We start from the raw sequence: 17,057 nt of genomic DNA, 5'->3' as shown, positions 1-17,057 counted from the left end.
TGCTGCCCGGAGGTGACCTTTAGGGGTTTCGAAGCCCCAGTGAGGGGTAGCCGGGCCTCCATCCCCTATCCTACATCCCCGCCCTCCGGGCTTCGTGGCCTTTTCAAGGCCAGGCTGCTTCTCCAGCTGCTGGTGGAGACCCCGCTGATGGCAGCAAAAGCCATGGGGTCCCAGGTGGGGGTGGGGGAAGGGAATGAGCGAATGTGTCACAAATAGTGAATCCAGGCAGTGAGAGCCAGGCCAGGTTTTGAGTCCCAGACTCCTTCAGCGGGTGTCAGAGCACTGGCTTGAGAGCCCAGTGGCCTCGGTTCCCGTCCTGTCTCTACCCCTTGGGCAATTGTCTAACCTTCCTGAGCCCTTACCTCTCTGGGCAATGGGCTCCTGAGGCTCACCCAGGGCTGGGACCCCTTTTCTCCAGTTTATCTGCCCAGGGAACTCTTAATTCACAGGACCTCCTGCAGGAGGAGCTTTTCACAGAACACAAAGTGCTGGTCCTGCCCCCTTCTCATCCGCCGCAGCATGGCTGCCCACGGGTTGCGTGGCATTCTGGTCTCGTCCATCAGAGCGAAGAGGTTGGCGGATATGAGTGTGTCTCTGGGCCATGGGTGTATCATTAGGGCAGGAGAAATCTCACTCAGAATCTGGAAGGCTCGTCCCCGGGCATGGGCTCCTCTTACAAGTTTGAGCAAGCGTGTGACCCACGCTTAACCAATCAGAACCCTCCCCCCGACATTCCACCAGCAGTATTTGGCTTGAAGAATTCTCTTTCTGCTGGGGTGGCTAAACTGGCAGGCCCTAAGCCTTGCCCAGCTGGCCTCGAGAGAAGAGAGCTTCTCAGAGAGATGGAGAGAAAGAGGCCTGAAAAATAATGCTTGAGCCCCTGGAGCCAGCCATTCCTGAAGCTAAGTGTCTCTTGATTTTCCAGTTGCATGAGCAAATAGATTCTTTATTTAAGCTTAGGTGAGCTAAGTTTCTGTCACTTGCAGCCAAAATGCTCCTGAATTACTCCCTAGATCCTTTCTTGCTCAAAGCCTCTAACCTTGGCTGCCTGCTAAGCCCCACAGGTGAGGAGTCCCACCTGGGCTCATCCTGAGACAAGCAGAGAGGCTGGGATGAGAAAACAGAATTGCATTTGTGAGCAGGTCATGGTGGTTTGGGAAAATCACCTCTAACTCTCATGGAGGAAACTACCCCCATTCCACTCCGGGGGCTGCAAGCTCTGTTCGCACGTATCATGGCAGAAGGGAGGGTGGGTGGCTGGGGAGCTAGCGAGAACAAAGGGCTGGGGGAAGAACGGACTTAATCATTCCCTGCTAGCTAATGGTAGCTAGTTAATTTCCTTCCCGGAGAGACCAGCGGTGACCTTCACCTCCAGCCCCCATCAACTGCTGGCAATGCTTTGTCAGCGTGTTTATGACAAATTAATTACACAGAGAGGGGAAATCTTGCAGAGAGATGAGCATTCCGGCTGGGGCTCGAGATGCGGGCTGAGGCTGGGTCCTGCACTGACACGGCCTGGTTAACCACAGACCTCGGGCAAACTTGGAGGCGAGCAGTTTTCAGCTCGCCACAGGGGGAAGACAATGCCAGGAGGAGTGAGCCAAACCCAGTTTCAAGCCCCTTACACCTGCTGGCGTGTTGCAAACCGGATATCCCCCGAGGGAATGATTTGGGGGCCCCAGGTCCACACGGCAGCAGAGATAACTTTGCCCCCAGTAGGCAGGCAATTCCAGCCCATGGAACAAGACGCCCCCTCCTGATGAATCCAACTTTCTTGTCGTGTGCACCTGCCCAGTCGTCCCCGGAAGATGTGTGCACGTGGGGCTTGTACAGAGCACAGTGTCAAGTCCAAACTCCCAGGCACACGTGGTCTGGCACCTGCTTCCCTCCAGCCAACCTCCGGCTGGTTTTCTTTGCCTTGTGCTTTCCACCTACACCCAAACATTTGGCTGTGGTGCTCTGAATAAGTTGTCTTGCTCTGATCATTACGCATTTGCCTGGGCCAGGCGTCATCCCCAACCCACCCAACCTCCCTGTGCCGGATATGGGAGAATGAGCTCTCGGGTTTTCTCCTTCCCCAGGAGCCTCCTGGACCCTTCAGGCAGAGTGTGGGCCCCTGTTCCATCCTCCTTTAATTCCCTGTGACTAGTCCTGTTCGGGACCCATGTCGATGACCATCTCTCCTGCCGACCGTGAACTGCGCACCACGGGGCAGGGCTTTGCCTCCCTCCGTCGGGAGCCCCAGGGCCTGGCCCGGAGGGTGTGGTCAGTGAAGGGGCCTATCCGGCACACACGGGGGGTCCATGCAGAGTGAAAAGACAGGCTCCTGTGCCTAGTGAATTCTCTGGCTGATGCCGGGAAATGCAGCGGACTTCTGAGCTTCTCACCCGTCTGGCAGCAGCCCTTTTCCGTAACTTTAGAGAACCGCCCATCCCTTGCCCTCGAGCCAGATGATGGGGGGTGGCTGACCCCCATCCTGGTGCCAGGGATAGATCATGTGATGCCAGTTGGCCAATCACAGCATTCCATTGCTCTCTGCTCAGTCACCAGCTAAGAGGTGGTCACGTGACTAAAGACATCCAACTTGGCTTTTGCCATTGGAAAGAAGTGCTCTCTTTCCACTGAGCAACGAAGTCGGTGGCATGGGGGCCTGGAGCCTCCAGGGGCCATGTTTGCCAACAGAGAGCAGAGCAGAGAGATGGAAAGAGGGAGGCTGAGTCTTGAGACATTTTCTGACTTCCTGGATAGAGACATTCCTGAAGCAAGATTTATACTTGGACTTGTGTCTATTAGAAGAGCCAATACATCCCCTTTTGTACAAAGTGGGTCCCAGCTTTCTGTCATCTACAACAAAATGAGTCTTGAGGAATACAGAGAGGTGGGCGAATGACAAGGCAATGGCAGGGCTGGGAGACACGGGTCTGATGGGGAAACACAGGAGCCTCAGGCACAGAGAAGAGACACAGGCTGGAACAAGAGCCTGGGAAGCTTTCCTGGACGAGGTCACATCTCAGCTGAGACCTGCTGGCTGCGTAGCATCGAGCTAAGGAAAGGGGGTGGCAGAGGTGAGAGGGACATGCCACACTGGAAAAGTAAAATCGACTGGAGCTGACTTCCACACTGAGGGGATAGACACATCAGCTCATCTAACAGACAAGGGCAAAGATAGATCCCGCTTCAGGAATGACTGGATCCGGGGGCTCAAAGACTGGCTTAGGACTCCCCTTGAAGGGACATACCATAAATCTGTGTATTGGTCCAGGCACTGATCAACACGTCAAGGATCTTGAGATCCTCCCAGTCACATTGAAAAGAGATAAAGTGTTGTTCAACGACATTCTTTACTGAGGCTCTGTGATGACTTCTCTCCACCAAGGGACATGGCTCCTGGGCATTGAACATCCATGGTACAGAGGAGGAAACACGAAAGAGAGTGAGGTACGGGTGTGGCATTGGGAGGGGCGGTGGACATGTAGCTCTGTGTGTGTTATGGACAAAACAAGTGGAGGATGTAACTCCTCTTCCACAATGGTCCTGCCTGGCTGACCACCACCTTCCTCTATCCTTCTCTATCTTCCCAAGTGTCCCCCAACCCCACCCCACTCCTTTGTTCTGGAAACGCCGCCGTGCCCGCAACCCTTCCACGGGAACTCAGCCCACCCACAAGCACCATGATGGCATATAACAAGCACTCCCTTATGGCTGGCCAGCAGAGGTCCCCTGACCCACGGACTGGCCAGTGACTTCCGCTGGGGCCTAGAGGGGAGGGATTTGTTCTCCAAAAGTTCAGCTAAGAAATCCTGAGAGAGCAAAGTGAAGGTAGGAAGGTTCCAGAAAGGTCAGGTGGGAAAGAGGTCAGGTGGGAAGGAGGTCAGGCAGCCATAATGGGCCTTGAGGAAGTCAGGTCTTGAGTGAGAGAAGAATGAGCAGCCATGATGGAAGGAGGGCCAGGGAGGCAGTAGGGACAGATATGCCTTTGCCCAGCCCCAGGCCAGGCCCGGCCCGAATGCCGACTCTCAGTGGCCATGTGTCAGGAGGCAACAAGGTAGAAAACGTTGATGAAACACAGCCCAGAACCGAGGGTTCACTGGTGTTTGCCTGCTCTTCCTGAGAGAGCCTGGCTGGTTGTTCTGGACTCCACCTGTTCCCAGGAGTCCATGTCTGGGGTTCTGTCCCCGCAGCCGCTGTCTTTTGCACTTTGGGGATCCTTGCTTTCAAGAGTGACAGCTTCTAGGTGGGAGATGAACGTCAAGACGTCGCCATTGTCGGGGGAGGCCTGGTCACAGTCGTGAGAGAACTGGCTTCCGGGCTCTGCGCCTTCAGAGAAAGTGTCCCAGGAAGAGAAGATGTTGCCAAAGGGACACATGGGGTCTTTGCCTCAAATAACCAGAGCGATCCGGCTCACTGGGGACCCGTCTCTGAGGCCCCATCCTGTCCCATCTGGACCAGGAGTTAGCTCCTGTCTTCCCCAGGCCCCCGTGGTTCTGTCCCCTGACTGTCTTCAGTGAGGCTTTTACGCTTGTTCCTGCTTAAAACCTGCCAGGGGCTCCCCAGAACGCTTAAAACAAGACCCAGATGCTTCTTCTGGGCTTCCTGGCTCCGAGAGACCCAGCCGCGGCTCGCGGAGCCCACGCCCTCCCGCTCCCCGGCACCTGCCGGACTCTGAACAGGGTTGCTGTCGCCTCCGCCCACGGGGCCTCCCCGGCTCTTTGCTTGGCTGGCTGCTTCCCCGTCAGGCCTCAGCTCAGAGGCCACCGCCTCCGGGAGCCTTCTCTGGTTGCCCCGCCAAGGCAGGTCCTCGCCCATCACGGCGCTGCCCACCCCTCCCTGGGTTTTATTGTTGCTGTTGTTGTAAGTGCTGGGCTTTCTTCCCAGGCTGGATTGCTTTGTGAGCTGCCTCTCTTCCTTGAGGGACTGTCTCTGACTTGCTCCTGGCTGTGCATCCGGGTGCGGGAGCAAACTCAGGGCAAGGGCGCGGCCGGAATTGGGGGATGAATGGATGAACTTCTTCTTCCCGATACGGGAAAGACAGAGGAAGCTCTAAGGTGGCTACAGCATTATTTCTGGGGAGACTCAGGGGTCTGAGTGACTGGAAGGGGGGTACGGACTAGAGGAGGGGCCCTGTTCCAGAAGGCTCCAAGGAGGGCCCGCTTCATGGGCATGTGGCCTGGACCCACGTTCAGAGGGACCCCGGGCTCAGTTCAAACTCTGTTCTGTTTTGAAATTCGGACGAAGCCGACTCAGGAGCCCCACTTTTCCCTATTGCACTGGACCCCCAAAGTCACGTCCCCAGTCCCATCAGGGTGCCACAGCAGCCAGCCGGACAGGCAGGCAGCTGAGCGCCCCCCGCGTCCCTGCTGACGGCCCATCCAGGAGCCTCCGCTCACAGAGACCCTGGAGAGGGTGTCGTGCTCCACAGCACTGACAGACCCGATTCATCATTTCCCCCAAAAGGAAAACCTGTCAGGCCTTCCACGTCTCAGGATGGGATCCCGCCCGTCACCTGAGTAAGAAGTTAGATGTTCCTCGGGCCAGTGAGGAAGGTGGGTAGGGGCGCAGAGTGAAAAAGGCCTTGTCAGTGCCACTGCTGAGCCCTTGCGGACGGACAACAGAGGGGGCATTAGCTGTTTTTCAAAAGCAGAGGACTGTGTTTCCTTCCCCCAAAAGAGGAGTCTTGGCTGGTCTTGCCTAAGACTGGGTGGGGGGCCCACGATCCCCACGGACCTTGTGTGCCCCCTTGGAGGCTTCTGGGAAGTGGGGAAGAGGGTGCCCTCTCTCTACTGATTCCTCTCGCTGTTAGAAGTTCAAGGACATGGCCATCAGGAGGGGAAGACACTCTCGGTGTCCAACACAGATGCCCACGGGCCCGCGGGAGCTGGTTGGTGGATGCTGGTGAGGTCTGGTCTAGGTTTTCCGACCCTGGGGGGCACGACATGACTCCTTCGTCCAAATCCCAGAGTCAGGAGCAGCCATCCACCTCCCGGTCCCCCCTTCACCCTGAAGGCAGAAGTCCCGTCATACCCTCTCCTGCTCAAAGCCTCTCTGTGGCTCCTGACAGCCTTGGGATAGATGCCAAAGTCCCCGCTGTGGCGTGCAGCCGTGCTCTGGCTTCTGCCGTCCTCGCAGTGTGCACGGGTCACACTCACACTCTGTTCATCCCCCATCCTGTTCGCCCCTGTTGCCCACACTTGTCCACCCACTGGAGGCACCCTCCCCCCACCGCTGCCACCTTGCTCCTTGCTGTGTCACCCACCAGGAGTCACCTGGCTCCACAACCAGAGGCAGGAGCTGTGGCTGGGTGACTAACTGCACCAGTGACATCCTGTTGGCGATGGAGACCCCTCCCCTGAGTCTCAGCCAGGCTCAGGTGACATTTCCCAGCCCCTCTTGAGGCCAAGGGCAGGCCCTTGGACTGAGGTCAGGAGCGTGGGTGTGCTTGGTCAAAGGGGGATGGCGGGCCCTCTGTAGCCTCTCTGCCCACAGATGAGTACAGAGCCCCCGGGATGGCCCAGCACCACAGCGGAAGAAACCGGGGTCTATGCCTCCCGGCAGCCTGGACAGGCCGCCCTTCCACGGGTGCTGAGCCTCCAGCAGGTGGCAGCCGCTCTGGTTAGACGGTCTCTTTGCTGCAACAAGTTAGCCTCTCCCTGAGCCAGCCTCACTCACTGTGGCTCCCCAGCGCCTGCCGTGAGGCCTAAAATAACGCCAATGGTACTGCTACCTTACGGTCCCTGGGGGCACGTGCAGGGCCAGGCACGGTGCCGAGGCTTTGCCTGCAGAGCTCCCCCAGTCCTCGCCACAACCAGGAGTCACAACAATTATCATCTTCCTGTCGCAGATGGGGAAACAGAGGCTCAGAGCTAAATGCTGGACTAGGTCACTTGGCTAAAAAGATTTGACCCCACACACGGACTTCAGGGCTGCTCTTTGCTATGACCCTGTATTGCCTTCCAGACTCCGGGAAATGGGAGATTCGAGAATGAGTGTTGATGGGTGGATGGATGGATGCATGCATGCATGGATGGACAGATGGACAGATGGACAGATGGATGGATGGATAGGTGGATGGATGGATGGACGGACGGACGGATGGATGGATGGACGGGTGGATGAGTAGATGGATGCGTGGGTGGATGGGTGGATGGATGAGAGAGAAAGAGACAAAGAACACAGGGCCCACCTTGCCCCACACTCACCTGCATCCTTGCCTGGCTGCCCCGGGTCCCTCCCGCCATCCTCAGGCCTTGCAACTTCTCCTGGACCATCTGTCTCTGAGCTGACCGTCATTCTGTTGCTGTTGCCGATGGCAGTGTCCTCAAGGAAGCACGAACTGATATGGACTCTCTGGGTCACCTCCCCCTCAGAGGAAGGTCCTGGTTTGGGCATTCGAATTTCGAACGAAGCTGCTGGGCCGTCAGTGGTAGCAGAGACTGTGGGTCAGCCAAAGACAGAGATGTCAGGAGGGCTGCAGGAGCCGCTGGAGGGTGGCCCCGAGCCCCGACCCCCAGCCTGGCTCTCAGGCTCTCCCTGGCCAACTCTCCTCCCTGAAGCCAGGCCAGGCTCGGTCCACAGCCCAGACCCTGCCCACCTCAGCACCTCTGCACACAGCCTGGGCTGCCGGCTCTCCCTGCCACCCAGGTCTGCCAGCATGGACGCCACCTCTTCCTGGGCCCTTCCCCTGGAATTCGACCAGCTCCCCTGCGCCTCTGCCCCACCCCCGGCTCCTGTCTCTGCTGCTGGCTTCCCCGCAGCTCTTAACACCATCTCCACCTGCCCCCACGTGTCCGCAGCCGGTCCCCAGCCCCTGCCACCCAGCTCCTTTCCCATCCAAACTTTGGAGAAGAGTTGCACACAGTCCCCTCCTCCTCCTCCTGGTGCTCAAATGTCCCCTCAGGTCACCACAGACCCCTGTTGCTCAACCCCCTGGAACTCCTCAAACTCACTGGCTTCTCCTTCTTGGAAATTCTGCTCCGGGCGTCCCTGGCCTCCCCCCTGTTGTTTGCCTTCAGCCTGTCTCTGGATTACCAGTGCTGGGGAGGACTTAGCCTGGGCTCTCTGGTCACCGTGGACAGCACTTAATAGGGCGCCAGGTTCTTAGATGGCTCCTGTCCACCCTTAGATGCCATCTCCTCCGACCCTGCTTCAGCTGGCCTGTGCCTGTTGTACAGATGAGGAAACAGGTTTCCCGAGAAGGGTGGCTGATAGGGAACGGGATCCCGAGTGCCAGCTAGAAAGCCCCACCTACTCTACTCTGTGAGACAGCCTCCAGGTGGAAGGAAAGGAATTTTCCATCATGCCTCTCTCCCTGCAAAGAATGGCTCAAGTTCTGCATAGCGAGGAGATGGATGGGGTGGGGTGGGGGCAGGATGGGTTACCTGGGGGGCTGCCCAAGGGGCTGCAGGTTGCAGGGCCCTTGGCCAGGGCATCGCTGACGTCCATCTTGTTGCCATGTCCCATCTGTACCCGTCTGAGCACAGACTTCTCTAAGTGGATGTCCTGGGGTCCCCAGGCTGCAGCCGGAGAACCCCGAGTTGAGGGATCAGCTGGCGCCACTGGAGGAGGGTGGAGGGGAGCCACGGAGCCTAGCAGGGGACACAGCAACATGACCTCAGACCCCCACCCTCTGCCACCCCCTCCCCCTACACACACAGAGTCCTGGCTGGACAGAGACAGGCCTCTGAATTCTTTGTAGGCTCTATCGGACTGGAGACGAGTGTTCCAGGCTATTGAGGGAGAGCAGCGGACCCAGGGGCACAGCTAGCGTGGGGCTCCCCAGGGGTGCCCTGGGGTGCTCGAAACCCCAGTCAGTGAGCACAGCTCTGCTCCCTGGTGCTCTCAATCCTTTGAACCCACCAGGGCAAGTCTCCTTGGACTCCTTGGGGGGCTGGTGTACCTTTAACACCCCTCAACCAGGAGCATTCAGAGCCTTGAAGTTTTTCTCTTCTCAGTGTTTATCTTTACGGTAAACTTCCTGGTTTTAAACTTAAGGTCATGCTGTAAAAGTTAACTTTAAAATAAATTTGAGTAGAATAAAAAGGTAAGCCGTTTAACGACATTAAGTACATAATCAGACACGGGCATGGCCAAAATTGGGGAGGGCAGAGCCCAGAGGACGAAAGTCAGGGAGACACTGATCTAGATTCTGAAACAGAGTTCCTCATTTCACAGCTGGGGAAACTGAAACCCAGAGTCGGGGGTGGAGGGGGAAGGGCTCTCTGAGGTCACAGGGAGGATTCCAACGTTTGGGCTCATGTGGTCACTCGTGTCCCACGGCTGGTCTGATAGGGGGCCCTGTGCCCTCTCGCCCCAGTACCTGGGGGAGAGTAGGCACTCCTTTGCGGGGCTGTAAGAAGGATCCCCGTTTCTAGGATGTTAAAATGTGTGTGTGGGGGGGGAAGCTTGTCTCAGAACAAACGAAATACTACAATGACCCTTGTAACGTTCTACTGAGGGAAAGTGAACATTGAGTTGTTTCTCATGGGAAAATATCAGGTCCCATTGAAACCAAGACAAAAGGTATCGGAATGAAAGGAAAGCAGGAGAGGTTTGATCCAGGCACGAAGAAAGACTTCCTCGTTCTCAGGAAGGCCACAAAGGACGACCTTGGAGATCTGCGAGCTGCTCTTTCTCCTCCGAGCTTGAATGTCCCCCTCTCTGCTCCCACCCAGACGGAGCAGATGCCCCTATATACAGGCAACAGGTGTCTCTCCGAGGACTCACCATGCTCCCCAGAGGCGGTCGTTCTCACGATGACATTCCCATGCCCGATCTGGATGTCTTCAGAGTTGTCAATGGAAATGAGGTTATTTGGTCCATGCTGACGGATCAGGTTGATGGGATTTTTCTGGTAAATAATTGTAGTGGCCGGTTTTCTTCCTCCCAAATCTGCAAAATCATATTCCACTCAAGCCCTTTGCACCTCTCTGGGGGTCGGGGTTCCAAATACCAGACAGCAGCCACCAAATCTCCTGCGGAGCTCGTTAAATCACAGACTCCCAGGTGTCACCCTGAGGACGCTGGGTCAGGAGCTCCAAGGGGACCCCCGGAGCCGGCGTGTTTAACAAGCCCCCCGGGTGTCCCAGGCGGTCACCCTACCTGTGTGTCCTCTGCCACCTGCAGGAGGATCCTGGGAGCCTCACTGCCCCCCTCATCTTCTGTCCCTGTCCCTGGGAGGCACCCCCTGACCACCAAGCTCCAGGACCCATCTCCCTTGAGCCACAGCTGCAGGGGACTGTCCACGGGCTGTTTCTGGCCACTGGATAAGCTCTGTTTGGCTCGCATGGCATTTTTAAGAATTGGGATTTTTCTCCAGTGTTTAAAACCTGGCCGCTGTCATGTTGTCATGCCTGCAATGCTGAGCCCCTCCCCGCCCCCCGGGGCGCGTGACCTCGTGCATCATCCCAAGGGCCACGTGAGCACCTGCCTGGGGCCCTGCCAGCTCCACACACAGGGCCACCTCCCACCTTTGTGGGCCCTCAGCTCTTGTGCCTTGCTGGGTCCCTGCTTCCATAAAAATATTCGAAATGACCGTTGATGACAGTGTTGGGATAAAGGCAAAAGTAATCCAGGCCGGAGTCCTGATTAACTCCTCATTATTAGTTTAAGACTCATCTTTTCTTCTGATTTTAAGAGAAATTAGAACACTGTCGTGGACGCCTAATGCTAGGGCCCGTACCTGCTGGCCCTGAGGGAGAAGTCACCCGGGCCCCCCCTCCGTGGGTGTCTGAGCCCAGCCTTCTCTTCCAGCAACTTCAAAACTCCAAGTTGGGCAAAGTGCTAACAGAAAACTGTTAGCAAACTCAGGCTGAGCCCCGCATCCCAGGGCTGACATAGTTAGCAGTGGGACACCTCCCCTCCTGGCCCCTTGCCTTCTGCCACTACAGCCTCAGGCCACTCCTCCAGGAAGCCCTTCTTGGTTACTCCCACCAGCACATCCACCCTCCTGGTACCCTCTTCTAGTGACCCATCAGCAAGACCACCGCAAGCTTCTGTGAGGGTCTGACAAGGAACTCGGAGCGGGCAAAGTGCTGGGCGGGGCACACACAGACATTGGATGTTATGGTTTCTCTTCTAGCCCCCCCCCCCATGCAGGTGTGGGCAGCGGGTAAGGACCTACCTGGTTGATAAATTGCCCATGTACTTGACTTCTCATCCAAGTCCAGAAGGTGCTTCCTCCTCATAGCGTACAAGTCTGGGTTGACTTCTTTTGCTGTCTTCCTTCCCAGCTTCTGGGAGATGGTCAGGGCCTTACAGGGCCCATGGGCTTTCAGAATCCTGTAGATGTCTTCCTCTGAGAGGCAGGGCGGTGGGTGGTGAAGGAGGACCCCGGAGTTGGAATCTCCTCCACTGCCAGCTAGCTGTGTAAACTTGGGCCGCCCCAGACCCCCGTGCCCAGGTTCCCCATCTGAAATGCGTGGGACGTAAGAACAGTGCAGCACAGAGGCTGATTGAGGGAGTGGGGTGGACACACATGGCTCCGAACAGTGCCGGGCCCAAGGCAGGTGCAGCCACTGATCAGGGAGACTTCTCAGCCATTTAGCTTCTCCCACTGTGCAGACCGAGTCCTGCCTCTGGACATGTCGTGGGAACCTCTTGGTGGGCGGGGCCAGAGGACCATCTCAAGTGGCCAAAAGGGAAAGCGGGATGCTTACGCTGTTTTGTGAGCTGCAGGCCGGGTTCCTCCGGAATTGCAACTGCGTCTCGCTGGGGCCTCTCCGCTGGAGGAAGAAGGAGGCGTCTGGGGCATGAGGGGTGGCAGAGGGGACAGGGACTCCACTGGACAAAGGCGGGCTGCTCCACAGTGGCCCAGGCGCCTGGGTGATCGGGACTCAGAGTGGAGAGTTAAACAGACCTGCCTTCAAACCTGCCCTGTCGCTCTCCATCCCCCCGGCTTCGCTGCTAACTCAGGCCCTGGGCCAAGAGGAGGAGTGCCATCCACCCACGTCCAGGCTGTGGGAGCACCTGACGAGTGCCCGCTCTGCCGGTCTCTGGTCTCTGCCCTGCAGAATTACAAAGGAGGACGAGCGCGAAGCCTAGTCTCTCCTATTACTATCACTACCGCTGCAGCTGTCAACAGTGTTACTGCTGACGCTTTGCTGAGCGCCTGCTGTGTGCCCGGGTCCTCTGCATCTCACCCTTGTGCAACCCTGGGTGGCGGATCTACAAGGCACGGCCAGGGGATGCCACGCACCCTTGAGAGGCGAGCCCACATTCGAGCCCAGGCCCGGACCCTGCTTGTCCACGGCCAGGACTGCTCGTGCTGTACCCCCCCCCCCGTCCCGGGGGGCAGGTTACCCTGGCTGGGCTGGGCCGGCTCTGCGGGCACCACTTCTCCAGTCCCGCCCTGACCCAGGCCCCACACCGCCTGGCCTTCCAGGGAGACTTTGGACTCCTTCCTCATCCGGTAGAGGACTTGGTTGAGTTTCTTCTTGGGCACTTGGCATTCCTTTGCCAACTGGAGAGACTTCACGGGGGAGCCAGCATCCCTCAGCACCTGCAGGATCCTCTGCTCAAGGTCTGGGAGAAGGAGAGAGGGGCAGAGAGGGAACTGAGTCTCCCCCGGATCGAGCCTGGACGGGAAGCTCAGGGGCAGGGGAGGTGGCCCCGCGTGAAGGATCCAGGGCAGAGGGAGGGGCAGCGACCCGAGCAGACATTCACTAACAACACCACTGTCCGGGGAGGGACACATCCGCTGGTCAGAAGTGACCTTGGCCAGACAGCCCGGTGACCAGGGGAGGCTCCCCAGCCTTCTGAGCGATCTCTGCCTGGTGTGAGCGCTTGCAGGCGAGAGGGCCACGCTCTGCCCGCAGACACCCTCAGAGCAGAGGGGAGTAGAGGATGGCAGGGTGGGGTAGATTGAGGGCAGGAGAGCAGGAAGTAGGGGGGAGGCAAAGTGCCTGCCTGGGAGGCCCGCTGTCCCCACCTCCCCGTGACATCTGCCCCTCCTCCTGGGCTCACCATCCAGTCAGTGGTGCACCCAAGCCAGAAAGCTAAAGACACACAGAAACGGACCTTTCTCCCTGATGGAGAGTCCTGGAAACCTTGTTCCTGGGGCTCTTGAACCTCCTCTCCCCTCTGTGCCTCCACCTTCCTGTTCTTCATCACCAACTCCCGGACGACAGCAATTCCACCGACTGCAGTCGGGATCCCTCCCGCCCACCCTCCGCTAGGCAGCCAGAGCTTCCCTCCAAGTGCCAGCCTGCCGCGCTCTTCCAGCCCACTCATCCCAGGGCCTTTGCACACTCAGTTGCCTCTGTCAGGAACGCTCTCCCCCTTCTCCACCCGCCCGACATCTACTCAACTTCCAGGTCTCACTCAAACACCATCTCTTTTGGGGAGCCGGACTAGGTGCCCCAAGTGATTGGGGTGCTGTGTGTCTGGGTGAGGGGATCCCCTGCAGAATGTCTCCAAGGACCCCCTGGTGTGATTGCCGGGTCGACCGTGGCATCTTTGGTGTCTAGCGCAGTGCTGGGCACACAGTAGATGTTCAGGAAACAGCCTTTGCATGAGCGGGTGTCTGAGTGGATCTGCCCACCTCAGGGACAGGTGTCTGCCCAGATGGCCCAGGGCAGGGCGTGGGCAGCTCCTCCTGGGTCTCTATTCCCCGCCTGAGGTTAATGACCCTAAGCAGAATCCCAGAGACTCAACCCTAAGCAGAATCCCAGAGACTCAACCCTAAGCAGAATCCCAGAGGCTCGAGGAGGAGCTCTCTGAACGGCCCCTGTTCATCTCAGACAGGCTCCCACAAACCCAAGCCAGCGGCTCTTTGGGGAGCCGAGAACAGAGCACACCCAGTGCCTGGGAACCTGGAGGGAGCTCTGTGGGTGGCAGCCGGTCTCTTGCCAGGAAATGTCTGCCCCCAAGAACCCCAAGGGAAATGCAAGGCAGGGTCCTTCCGGGAAAGATCTGGGGCCCCTTGGCAGGGCAGTAGCCCGATCCTTTGCCTTCTGGGTTTTACCCTAGTGGGGGAAGGGGTAACCCATTGGCTGGCTCTACAGCTGGGCTCCGAGGCTAGCCCCGAGATCAGGACATGTTCATCCTTGCTGGGCGCAGGTGAGGTGCAATTCAAATGCCTGGGGGCCCCCACCCCTTCACCCACCGAGGTCTACCTCCAGCAGCAGCCGGGGATCCCCGTCCAATCAACGGCAAGCCTGGCTTTGCCTTGTCTTGAAAAGAGTTTTGGTTCTTGAAAAGCCTGCCCCTGGGCGAGCCTCTCCCCCTCCCTCCTCCTCCACCCCCCTGACCCCAAAGGAGCCGAGGGGTCGTGGGGTCGGAGATCAGAGTGAGGGCCGAGCCCATAGGGCTGGCTGGCCTCCTGGGCTGAGTCTTCAGGCTGGCGCGTCTGTAAATGCGAGGCTGTAAAACGGATGAGGTGTAAGTGACTGGTTGGAAAGGAACACCCAGGAGGGAGAAGTTAAATTCAGCCACTGAGTAACAAATACCTGCCTGTACCCCTTGGGAAGTACCACAGAACCCCGGGGAACCAGCCCGGGCCCTGGGCGCTCCCTGCTGGCACCCTCCCCAGTCCCCCACTTGTCCTCTTTTCTGTTCTCTGACAGCAGGTTTCCGTGGTTTGAGCCTCCGCTCTGCCATCCATGTGGTCTCTCTATGCCTCACTTTTCCCATCTGTGAACTGGGGATAAGAGCAGCTACCGCAAAGATTGTAGTGAGGAGTAAATCAGCTAATGATAACAAATCAAAAGAAACAAAAACAAAACCACCCTCCGCCCACAGCCCACAGCCCGCAAGCTCTCTAGAATACACCGCCATTGCTCAGCACACGGCTCGCTTTTCTTGGGTTTTCTTCCAGGAGTGAGGTGTTATCTGCGGTACCGGGAGAAACACAGGCATGCATATCCGCCTCTTCTCAAAGCAACTTCTGTTGTTTCTTAAAATGAGTGTGAGGACAGGTGTGCAGACCCAGGTGTCAGCCCTGTGGCCCCGGGTTCCCCTTGCAGGGCCTCAGTGACCTCATCTTAAAAATGCAGACAGCGTGGCGATTGCCCCGAGGGCTCCTGAAAGGCATGCGGAGGGTGTCGCATGGTGCCCCGGGCAGAGCCGGCCTTCCCAACCAGACCCTGGGGTCCCTTCGACTCCTGCGGCCACGGTGCTTTGGGATTCTTGTCGGCTATCATTGCTGTCATCTAGCCAAGGAAAGGGCCAGAAAGAAAGGTGCAAATCTCCCCTGGGCGAGCCCACTATTCCTTAGAAGGAAGAAAGTACCTCTTTCATCAGGGTCCCCAGGGGCCTGGGCCATCCTGGCTGCGGAGGCTGGGAGCCTGGAGACGTGGGGGCCGCGGTCGGCGTCTGCCCCGGGGCTTGGAGAGGACAGGCTCAGGGTGTCTTTGTGCAGCTGGACTTGGTGCTCCCGCAGCTGCGAAGGGACGCGTCAGCCGAGTGGGTGTTTGCTGTTCACACTCCAGAAACAAGCCTAGTCAGCCTGACCTGACCAGCTTTCTGGGGAAAAAGAAAACGAAACTCCTGTGTGTGGCCTCAGAAAAAAAATTGAAAACAGGAGTGATGAGTGAGGGCCTCTGACTACATGTTGGTAGGAGGAAGCTGAGCTTGGCAAGACCAGACCATACTCTGGAACCACCCGGCTTCCCCGACTTTCTAGGCACCGCCGCTGCCCACTCTGATCCCCACACATAGGCTGAGGGCCCCAGGGTTGGCTGGGGCGCTGCGATCGTTTGCCTGTGTCAAAATGACAGCTCTTTTTAGTGAGCACCTGCTATGTGCTTTCCAATCTTGTGTGCCCCTCTGAGTCCCCTTCAGGGTAGGGGCTAGTCCTGCTCTTTTCTCAGAGGGGAAACTGAGGCTTAGGATGATGGGGTCACTTGTCCAAGGCTGGGTTCTAACTCAGCCCACAATTTACTGGCTGTGTGACTTTGGGCAATTTCTTAAACATATTTGTGCCTCAGTTTCCTCATCTGTAAAATGGGGCTAATAAAAGTAGCTACATCAGGAGGTCCTGGAAAGGACTAAAGGGGCTAATCCAGTTGAGCAGTCTGACCAGACCCCCTAGTGCCATTTCCAGCCATGAGCACAGCAGGGCACCCACATACCTGGAAAAGGGACCTATCACTTCCATCTAGTTTCAAGGGGCTCCTGACCCCCAAGTAGGTCAGGGCCGCCGTTTTTACCAGGTAATAGAAGGGCAACCAAGGCCTACAGCGGTGAAAGGCTCAGGGCCAGGCAGCCAGGAGGGTCACGAACTCAGCCCTGGAGGTCCCTGGGGTCAGGGTCCCAGTTGCAGATGCCCGGGGAGGGTCTCGACCTTGGAGCACTTTGCCCCAGCACTTCTGCGAAGGGAGGGGCTTGCACGTCTGGAGCAGTGTTTGCAGAGCGAACCGGCAGTCCTGGCTCCCAGACCGCACCCGGGCCACTTACCAGCCCAGCCTCTGGGGGAGGGGCGCGCGTCCCAGGCGAGGTCACGCGCATCCGCTGCCAGGTCCAACAGCTCAGTAGCAACAGGAAACCGCAATGGTGTTTGTTTCTCTTTTATGTAAAACCGAGAAAACGTGTTTCTCCCTATGAATTGTCAATATCAGTTTTAAGGGTAACGGGGGCTGTTGAGGGAGATTGTGGAGGCGAACTCAGGGAGGGGGCTCCGGCTGAGCCCCCCGCGGGACCCTCGGGGAGGCGGCGTGCCGGGACTGGCCACCAGGTGGCGCCCGCTCATCAACCTGGACCCTGGGACGCTCGCTGTCTCTCTAACGTGGGGGACCTCCCCACCCATCACCACCCCCCAGGGAAACCCCTGACTCCATCTGGCCCCACCCCGGGCTTCTCCTCATCCTCCCTGGCCTCTCCTACTCAGGTTCCTTGACTCCTTCCCTGCACGCTGCCGACCTTTTAGGGTGGAGGCCTGAGGCCCTGGCTTTGACCCAGGTGTTTGGTAGGCTTACAGGTCAGGCTGACTCGGGCTTAATCCCGAGGGTCAGATTCACTTCTGGAAGGACCACTTGTGCTTCCGTGGTGGAGGCTGGCACCCTATGGCCTGTGTCTGTTTGGACAGTTTTGGCTGGCCCCTTTCCACCCCTCATGCCCCTGTCCCT

General features: G+C 57.9%; 1 protein-coding gene across 2 annotated transcripts; it reads right to left on the bottom strand.

Annotated features, from left to right (window-relative positions):
• Positions 1–3,322: 3,322 nt before the first annotated feature.
• Positions 3,323–15,458, bottom strand: ZBP1 (Z-DNA binding protein 1). Of its 2 annotated transcripts, XM_045808418.2 has the most exons (8): positions 15,223–15,458; positions 12,295–12,516; positions 11,652–11,717; positions 11,117–11,290; positions 9,721–9,885; positions 8,376–8,582; positions 7,197–7,430; positions 3,323–4,317 (listed from the first exon to the last, which is right to left on the bottom strand). In XM_045808418.2, exons 1-8 carry the CDS (start codon positions 15,254–15,256, stop codon positions 4,085–4,087), a joined length of 1,335 nt encoding a protein of 444 aa, XP_045664374.2. In that variant the 5' UTR covers positions 15,257–15,458; the 3' UTR covers positions 3,323–4,084. The 2 variants fall into 2 exon arrangements, with proteins under 2 accessions (XP_045664374.2, XP_045664373.2); XM_045808417.2 differs by lacking the exon at positions 15,223–15,458 and having other exon boundaries at positions 12,295–13,125.
• Positions 15,459–17,057: the final 1,599 nt, after the last annotated feature.

This window comes from Ursus americanus, chromosome 22 (genome assembly GCF_024610735.1).
Source record: "Ursus americanus isolate L20-20 chromosome 22, mUrsAme1.1.p, whole genome shotgun sequence".
In the NCBI taxonomy this organism is placed as follows: Eukaryota; Metazoa; Chordata; class Mammalia; order Carnivora; family Ursidae; genus Ursus; species Ursus americanus.
The sequence above is the reverse complement of the archived record's forward strand: the minus strand, read 5'-3'. Positions and strand labels throughout refer to the sequence as shown.

Excerpts from the sequence above, each read along its gene's own strand:
- ZBP1 (XM_045808417.2), bottom strand. The coding sequence starts at position 12,688 with ATGTGTCCCTCCCCGGACAGTGGTGTTGTTAGTGAATGTCTGCTCGGG. Across the intron at positions 11,291-11,651 it reads CCTGCAGCTCACAAAACAGC|AGGAAGACATCTACAGGATT; the intron begins GTAAGCATCCCG and ends CCTGCCTCTCAG. Across the intron at positions 8,583-9,720 it reads GACCGCCTCTGGGGAGCATG|GCTCCGTGGCTCCCCTCCAC; the intron begins GTGAGTCCTCGG and ends GTCCCCTGCTAG.